The sequence below is a fragment of the Salvia splendens genome, unplaced genomic scaffold, assembly GCF_004379255.2.
Source record: "Salvia splendens isolate huo1 unplaced genomic scaffold, SspV2 ctg596, whole genome shotgun sequence".
NCBI classification, from domain to species: Eukaryota; Viridiplantae; Streptophyta; class Magnoliopsida; order Lamiales; family Lamiaceae; genus Salvia; species Salvia splendens.
In genome coordinates, this window is record NW_024599257.1 from 21,801 (window position 1) to 31,260 (window position 9,460).

At 33.7% G+C, this 9,460-nt stretch overlaps 1 protein-coding gene and 1 long non-coding RNA gene across 2 annotated transcripts; both read left to right on the plus strand.

Moving 5' to 3' along the window:
* The first annotated feature begins 3,748 nt into the window (after window positions 1-3,748).
* On the plus strand, window positions 3,749-7,837 carry LOC121790717 (protein SPIRRIG-like). The gene is made up of 4 exons (XM_042188857.1): window positions 3,749-4,376; window positions 7,059-7,128; window positions 7,246-7,331; window positions 7,780-7,837. The coding sequence occupies exons 1-4, from the start codon at window positions 4,180-4,182 to the stop codon at window positions 7,835-7,837; spliced, it is 411 nt and encodes a 136-aa protein (XP_042044791.1). The 5' UTR covers window positions 3,749-4,179.
* LOC121790718 lies at window positions 7,814-8,709 on the plus strand. The gene is made up of 3 exons (XR_006048404.1): window positions 7,814-7,914; window positions 8,003-8,059; window positions 8,572-8,709. It is a non-coding gene; the product is annotated as an uncharacterized LOC121790718 (long non-coding RNA).
* The last annotated feature ends 751 nt before the right edge of the window (window positions 8,710-9,460 follow it).

Sequence of the window (9,460 nt, forward strand, 5' to 3'; positions counted from 1 at the left end):
AATCCTGATATTTTAATGGGGTATTTGGTGCAAGCCATAACAACCAACAATACCTATATGACGCCGCAACAAAAATTGGCACATAATCAGGTTATTGCGGTACTCCAACAAAAGTTGGGCTTCCCCTGTGCTGTTGCCAGAGTAATTTTTGTACGTATGTTTTAGGATTTTTTAATGTAATTTTAATTTTTAGGATTCATCAATCAAGTAATTTTTATTTTTTCAAAATTTTAATTATGTAACTTTTGATTTTTCTAATTAAGTTTTTTAAATAAAATGTTTTTTAATTAATTATATTTTAAATTGAAAATTAAAGTAATAAAAACCATGAATAGTTAAAGAAGAGAAAGATGATTATAAGATATGAAATAAAATGAAGTGCAGATCATAGAGCGGATAAATAGTAGAAGAGATGCGACGATTGAGAGATATCGTCGTGGATGCTCTAAAAGCTAAGAAAAAATTCCATAGTCCATGTATACCACATGGCAATCTTATTTAGTGTGCCCCACTAATAATATCTTGCCAAATGGAAATGTATAGCATATATGGCCAAATAATTATAATGGCATAATATGATGTTTTAAGGAAATTTTTATATTTCCTATAATAATATACACACCATATACACACACAATACGCTTAAATTATTAATCATTCATTTCAATTAAAAAAGACGTTAACTGCCAATTGAGATTGATAATCACACTCTTTTTTATATATTTTTTTCTTTTTTACTTGAGTACATATTTATTCATATTTTATTCTTCATCGCATAATTTTCTAGAATCGTATGTATCAAAATTTGGTCTTTTTTTGTTCAAGTAAATATATTCTTGACTATATTTATAATTTATTAAATATATCTTTATACTATATGTTTAATTTTTATCTTCATTATTTTATAATTATTTTTTTCAGTTAAGTAACTACTATAAATTAAAGACGACATATTTATGCCTACTAAAGTTTTACTATCTTCTTAGATTTATAGTTGGTGTTTCTTTATTAAGATAATCTTATTTTAATTGCATAAAATAAGATTGTAATCCTTAATTTGAATACCCTAATAAATAGTAGTAGAATTTAAATTTTTAAATTCATAATAAATTTTATTCATATATTATCTATTGTATAAAATCCATCATATCATTTTATTATTATTAACTATTTTAATAAATATTTTAACTTAACATATAATCTTTATATAGTTTATAGTAATTCATATATTAAATTTATTGTGTGCGATGCTAACATATTTTAATTTATGAATATATCAATAAAAAAGATAAATATCCCCATAAAATAAATAAATATAATTTATATTTATCAATATGAAATAATATATGTCTCGATTAATAAATTGGTGGTGCAATATGATAATCATTTTAGTGTTCACGCTAAGGACTTGTTCAGTTACTCAGTAATGTATTCCACCGTAATTAAAACTGATCCATAATTGGTGAGGGCTGGCCCACCATCGATAAAATGGAATATGTTGTTCAGTGTATCAGATTTGGGTGAGTTTTGTTCCAATTCAGGTATTAAGAATTAGGTGAACTCACAAAAATACCCCTCATCAATTTTAAAGTTGAAATTGACTACCCATCCACTAAGACATGGCGCGGCAATTTTGACAAGTGCAAATTTGTCTTTTTAATGTCCACTTGTCTCAAATCTGGTCGGCTCAGATTTGTAAACCACACATATGTCATGATTTATTTTTGGAGTATTTCTGAAAAATAGTGCGGGCCGACCCCCTATTTCTTCGGCCCGTCAGATACAAATCATCCAAACTGAATAGCTGAAACTGGACGGAATTGAACAAAAAACCTGCCATATCATACTAACTAAACAGCTCCTAAAAGAAATTGTACACTAGGGAATACGGATGGTTTCCATTATATTACAGGAGAATGTCTTTTTCCAAATATTTATGCTTCCATAAAAAATGAATAAATATGACACTCATTCGCTTACCAAATCTCAATAGCAGTTAGGCCATCCACAATAGGAATAGCCCAGCAATAGCCCAGCCATAGCCTAGCCACTGCCACATCATCAGCACTAAAAATCCTCCTGCCACATCATAAATAGCCCAGCCATAGCCTAGCCACATCATAAATAGCCCAGCCACATCAATAGCCACATCACTAATAACAATTATATAAAAATGAAATAATTAACAATTACACAATATACGGAATTTAATTTACGAGACATATACGAGAAACATTAATAATACTATCCACATCACTATTAACAAATATATACAAAATGAAATAATTAACAATCACGCAATATACGGAATTTAATTTACGAGACATATACGGAAAACATTAATAATACTATCCACATCACTATTAACAAATATATACAAAATGAAATAATTAACAATCACACAATATACGGAATTTAATTTACGAGACATATACGGGAAACATTAATAATACTATCCACATCACTATTGACAAATATATACAAAATGAAATAATTAACAATTACACAATATACGGAATTTAATTTACGAGACATATACGGGAAACATTAATAATACTATCCACATCACTATTAACAAATATATACAAAATGAAATAATTAACAATCACACAATATACGGAATTTAATTTACGAGACATATACGGGAAACATTAATAATACTATCCACATAACTATTAACAAATATATACAAAATGAAATAATTAACAATCACACAATATACGGAATTAAATTTACGCCACAAAAACGAGAAAATTCACAAATATTAATAAAATTTAAAAAGTACATTAATTAAAAAAATTACATAATTAATGAGTTTGTCCCACATCGAAAGTGGAACATAAAACATTCAATGATATCTCTATAAAAGAGAAACAACCAAGGTGAGTTTGTCCCACATTGAAAGTGGAACATAAAACATTCAAGGATGTCTCTATAAAAGAGAAACAACCAAGAATGAGTTTGTCCCACATTGAAAGTGGAACATAAAACATTCAAGGATGTCTCCATAAAAGAGAAACAACCAAGAATGAGTTTGTCCCACATCGAAAGTGGAACATAAAACATTCAAGGATGTCTCTATAAAAGAGAAACAACCAAGAATGAGTTTGTCCCACATCGAAAGTGGAACATAAAACATTCACGGATGTCTCTATAAAAGAGAAACAACCAAGAATGAGTTTCACAAAAAAAACATTAAATAAAAAAAATTAAAAAATCCGCTCGGCGATGCGCTCGGCGATCCGGAACGCTGCAATAGCGCTGAGCGGATCGCCCAGCGCACCGCCTAGCGCCACGGAACCGCCGAGCGCTAGGCGGTTTTTAATTCCGGAAATGGCTGGGCGGTTGCAATAGATCGCCTAGCGCACCGCCTAGCGCCGGCGCTCGGCTAGGCGGTGCGCTAGGCGCTATTGTGGATGCTCTTAACGACATTTTAATTAAAATGAATGATTAATAATTTAAGCGTATTGTGTGTGTATATATGGGAATATAAAAATTTTCATATTATGGCATTATAATCATTTGGCCATACATTTCCTTTTGGCAAGATATCAGTAGGGAATTTTTTCAGCTAAAATAACAGCATCGATCGATCTCCATAAAGCCACGTGGCACATTTATAAATGTTGATCTAAGCTGCCTACGTGGAATATCACGAATTTTAGAAGTAAGAATACAGTATGGTGTTTATAGAGAGAATCAAACTTATAGATACAGAGACAGAAAGAAACGAGCGCGAAAATCCGTCAGGAATCAATACAGAAAACACGCTGCCATTTTCTTTTCTTCTTCCCTTTTGCTTTCAACTCCCAATTTCTAGGGCAAAATCTATGATTCAAGACCGCCTCGATAATCTCTAAGAAAATTGTTTGACTGCCATTTTCTATTGCTCCCTTCCACTTCCCTGCCCTCACATAAAATAGTATTTTTTCCTTCTGTTAATATATACTGCTCCACATACATACCTCTGTTTCTACGGATCCTGCCCAGTTGATCACATTTTGTTTTTTGGCTGTGTCGAATCTTTTATTTGTTCGAGTAAATAAATCTGTGGGATGAGCTGGGAGATCCTTCTACACATAATTGAGATCTGATTGTTGATGTTTCGTACTAAAATTTAAATCTTGGCTCACGGATGAGAGAGCTGTCTTGTTCATCTGTTCCATTTAGTTGAGACATATGTTTGGAAATTCAAGTGGAAAGAAAGCGATGAAATGGGTATCATTGCTTAAAGACTTCAAGGAAAAAGTTGGTCTTTCCCCGCCTCCGCCGTCGGCCCCAACAACCCCGTCTCCGCCGCCCCCGAGAGATAGAATCAGCACCAATGCTAACGATTTGTCGCCGACCACCCCAGACTTTTCGTCATTGCCTTCAAGGTTCGATTTTTATTCAACCAAGGAACTTTGACCGAGCTCGCTCTTTTATTTTTCTCTCTCCGTTTTATGTTGTTGCCAAAATGAACTAAATCAACTGCAGTATTGTGAGCTCAAGGAGCTACCAACACATTTTTAGGTGTTTAGAGTAATACGCTATAATGGGCTGAATACCGCTTTCAAATATCTTTTTGGATTTGTATTTGAGTCTGTTTGTTGTTGATGAGATAAACCGCTAACCAGTGTACTAAATGTGACCTGTTATTTTTAGTGCGTAAAGATTGATGATACCTGTTTAGTTGTTAAACTTAATCCACATGCCTGGATTAAATTGAAGAGAGAGGTCCGGACACCATTTCATCTTTAATGAAAGAGATGGTGAATTTTTAAAATTGCGTTGGCCACTATCCACTATCGGCTTTGTTATGGTTTCATTTAGCAAACAAATATGCTCATCACCAATCAGTGGTAGAGGATAAACTTTGGATTTAAACATTAATTTATTGGAAATCGTACTAGAGATATTTCTTTGTTTCCATTGTGAATTTAATTCCATACAGAGAACTGCATTGCATGATTGGCAGCTTTTAGATGCGAGCCTTTGCGGTATGCATTGAACTTTTATATTGCAGTATTATGGCTCCGAAAAGAGCATGTATAACCTTTCTCCTTGTCATATTCATGGTTTTTGTATTACTTTTTTTGGTATTTACTGTAGGATATTCAATAAAAAAGAAGGTTGTAGATTCTTAAGGAATATGTAGCTGAGTGAATATGTATAATCTCTGTGTAGCTCCCAGGTGTATTTTCTAGATTTTGATGGTGATAAAACGACTTAGAAAATGTTAAGAATAATATTCTTATGTTTGACTTGAGTCTGGCCTATTTTTCTTGGAGATTATGGGCTTCAATCTGGGATTCTTGTACGTTCATGCTCCTATTAAGCATTCATTAGTGAGGTGCAGCAACCTGCTCTCTAGCCCATTGTGGAAACAATTCTCTAGATTAATAGCTATCACCATCGGTCCAATATTCAAGAACTTGATGAACCCATGAAACTTCAGCAAGGTCCAGCTATCATATTAGCAGGGCTCATTCGCTCTTTGTGGTTTAGCCTATGTAATTTATCCTATCAGTATCAGCTGTGTGGTTCAAAAGATGAAACCTTATGATGTTTTGAAGTGTCTGGTCCAATTCAAAGTTTACACTGGATGTGGGTCCTGCATCATAGGTGGGAGGAGCAGTCTGGATTATACTTTAAAGTTATCATAAAGATGATACGATCATACAATCGAAAGCGCTTCTCTCTTTTGACATAGGACTGATAGTTTTCCTCCAAAATCAACTATCCTCCTTCGAATTGAGGGGTTGCCGGTTTGCATTCTTCTCCACTTCATAGATCTCTAGAGTCTAGACAAACTCTTTCCGGGCATCAACCAGATCTCCTGTGTACAGCGTGACCTACCATCCAAGGAGACCCATGTTATGATTGGTTCTATGTGATGGAAGGAACTTCCAAACTACTTGGGATGTTAAGCATAGAGGGGATACTTCATTTTCCAAATCATTTCCTTCTTTATACCTTTTATATCACTAAACCTTGAACCAGTTGTCTATTTTCTAATACTCCCTCTGTCCCAAGGAAGGTGACCCATTCCTTGGGCGGCACGGAGTTTTATGCCATTTTATTTTGTGTGTTAAATGGAGAGAGTAAAGTAAGAGAGGGAATAAAGTAAGGATAAAGGTGTTTCCATTTATAGTAATGGGTCATCTTGGATGGGACAAACCCAAAAAGGAAAGTGGGGCCATCTTTAGTGGGACGGAGGGAGTACCATTTTGCATTCCCCATTCCCTAAACTTTTTAACTTCTAATGCATTGTAAGGATGCTGAGATATATAATTTGCTAACTGGCATGAGAGGCTTAGGGGAGTGAGAGTGATAGAAGGGGTAGAGGATCAACTGTGGGGAGCATCCAGGTTCCTTTTTGTATGCCTTTCTGTAGGTATCCCTTATATCAGGTTGTGATTTTCCTTTATGAAACTGATTTTGATGGATCCAGAATGTAATACATGTGATATTGGTTAGATGACATCTTTACACTCATATACTTAGAGGATCAAGGTGACATATTTATACTCTGTTTGTGGGGTAGAGTATTGAAAGAGCCAGCGATGCTATAGTCCCTACCTAGTTCAAGAAGAAGGCTGTGTTCTTTGAAATTTGGTATTATAGCAGATTATTTGGGAATCACTGTCCATGCAATATTTGACAAGTTAAAGAATCATGTTGAAGAGATTGAGGATCAAGTTAATAATTTATGTTTGACATTATTCCACAATGGAGCTTAATGTTTTCATGAATCTAATATTTGGTACTCTCAAGTCTTAAGTTCTGGCTTTAGTTGATTTTGAGGTACTAGATGGAATAGTGGTTGATTGAAAACTGGAAATTTAAGTTCCAAATATTAAGAAGAGTGTTTATTACTACATTTTTGTTTCCTCTGGTAGTTTTTTTTTCATACCGTATTCCTCTTATACTATATTTATTCTTCTAAAGCCTCCACATTGTTTGCCTTACTATTTTTGTATTTTTTTTTGAGTCTGTTTGTATCATACTTGGCTGTGGCCTGTGTGAATAGAAGAAAGGGATAAAATTCTTGCTGAATTTTTCTTTCCTTTAATCAGAGACAAAGATGAACTGGAATTGGATTTCAAGAGATGCTGGGAAGAGTTCCGTTCCTCCAATTCTGAAAAGGTGTGTCACATGTCATAGGATGTCTCAATCTTTATTTATTTTGGTTGTGTTTTACTGCTGCAAATACTAATGCTATCAATGCTGTTGATATATTCATCATTTCATTTTCTGTCTCAGGAGAAGGAGAGGGCCTTGACTTGGACTGTAGAATTTTTTTGTAGATTAGAGAGAGAACACAAAAATGTCGCCCATTTATGTTCCATGTAAGAGAGACTTTTCTTCTTCACTTCATTTTCATGTAAATACATTTCAAAATGCATTTGACTGGATGCAGATATCTACTATCTGGATATGCTAAATATTGCGTTGCTGCCAATTTATTCTAGCTTTTTGAATAAGTAACTTCAACAGAAGTTTGGTGTATATATTCTAGAAAGTTTAAATGGAACACTCCTACGGGAATGATACTATAGTACAATGAAATCAACACACCATAGAAACTACTTCCGAAATCTGTCAGTAATATTATATAAGACATGCTTGTTACCTTCTCTAACTGTTTACATAATTCCTGGAGATGCACAACATACTAAAATTAATACGATAAATCATTATGTATCTTATCCACTACATATTTTTTTCTCTTGCTCTTAGAGACTTTTGAGGCCAGGATGATGTTTATATTTGATATCTGGGCTGCAATTAATACAGATTGGTAGAGACACACATTTTTTCGTTTGTTGTGGAAGGGCTTTTGTTACTGATATAGACAAGCTGAAGCTTAGCAGTAAAACAAGAGCTTTGGAAGCTGAGAAAGTTTTATTATATCTCTCAGAAATTACGAAGGTATTTTCAGACGTTTACCAATATAAGGTATTCCTATTTTTGTGGGCCATGTTCTTCAATCACAACTTATGCCCATAGTTCGCTGCAGGATGGCATTGCACCTGGTGCAAATCTATTACATGCAGTGGAAGTCCTTGTATCGGGGGTTTGTTCACTGACCCATATGGAGAGTTCAATTAAATAGTTTGGGTTTTACTCTCTTTGATGCTTCATTTGAATATTTAGGATAAGTCAAATTCATGATTTCTATGTCTTAAGTTGACACAAGTTACATGGATATTGTAAAAGAATTAAAGAACCTGGGTAATATTCCATTTTCAAAATTGCCAAGATTTTGCACTCCAGGCAACTTGTCAAATTTAATCAGTTCCATTCTTTTGGATGAAGACCTGAATAAAATCTGATACATAAATGTTATGGCTCCATTCATGACATTGATATCAAATAGCCAATGTCAGTTTGTGTATTCTGTATGTGGCAAATTAGGCTTTAATATATGTTAATGGAGTGTAAACTTTCCCCATGTTTCCCACTGAATTACGTGACTGAAGATAGGCTTTGGGTTATATTTACTTGTGCAAAAGTGACTTTGTTTATTGTTATCTTTATAAGTCTACTTGTTTGTTACTCATGTTTTTGATGATTTTTGGATTGCAGCCAGTTGATAAACAATCATTTCTTGATTCTGGGATCTTTTGCTGTCTTATTCATGTCCTAAATGCTCTTCTTGCTCCTGATGGTGACAGTCATTTTAAAAAGTCAAGTCACAGTGAAGCCTTGTCAACATTTGTAGAAAAAAAATGATGAAACCAGACCTGCTCGCAAGCTTGAGGTTGTTTTTTCCACCGTTTTTTTTTGTATTTTATTTAGTTTAAAGAATTACTTTAAATTGAATTTTGAAGTGCTATGCGACTCCATTTACATTTTTTATTCTTTAGCACGCACTAGTGAAGTAGTGAAAGTGGTTTTCTAAGTTCATTTGTTAGCTGTGCTGTTATAGGTTCCAAGAAATCTTGTCTTCACTAGGGGCTAATAACCTTCTCCATTTCTGCTGAAACTGTAAAGTACCTCCTGCATGTTGAATATTTAACTTTCTCTGTTCTATGACAATTTCATTCTTAATTGAAATCTACATATATTACTATGAACTAGAAATCAGATGATTGTTTTTTCAGATAAGTTCAAGTTTTTCTCAGGCAAATTACAGGAACACAAGCTGTTGACTATTCCCTTTTAAGGAGAATAAAATAAAAATATGAGTGAATGAATCTACATTAAAACTTACTACTATATCTATGTCATTTTTGCAAACTGCTCAGCATAGTTATGAAAAGTATGCGACTCGTGTGTCTCATCATGGTGAGAGCAGTTATGTGCCATAGAATCTAGTCTTGAATCTTTTGATTAAGTGAAATGCAAGTTTGATAAGAATCAATGTCTTATGATGTCCTTTTATACTAATACCTAAATTACTTTCAAATGAAGCTGCATGAGTTGGAACATTCCTTATAAAGCTCTTTTTTTTCTTCTGATGTCATAATCTTCA

Excerpts from the sequence above, each read along its gene's own strand:
- LOC121790717 (XM_042188857.1), top strand. The coding sequence starts at position 4,180 with ATGTTTGGAAATTCAAGTGGAAAGAAAGCGATGAAATGGGTATCATTG. Across the intron at positions 7,129-7,245 it reads GTTCCTCCAATTCTGAAAAG|GAGAAGGAGAGGGCCTTGAC; the intron begins GTGTGTCACATG and ends TTTCTGTCTCAG. Across the intron at positions 7,332-7,779 it reads GTCGCCCATTTATGTTCCAT|ATTGGTAGAGACACACATTT; the intron begins GTAAGAGAGACT and ends CAATTAATACAG.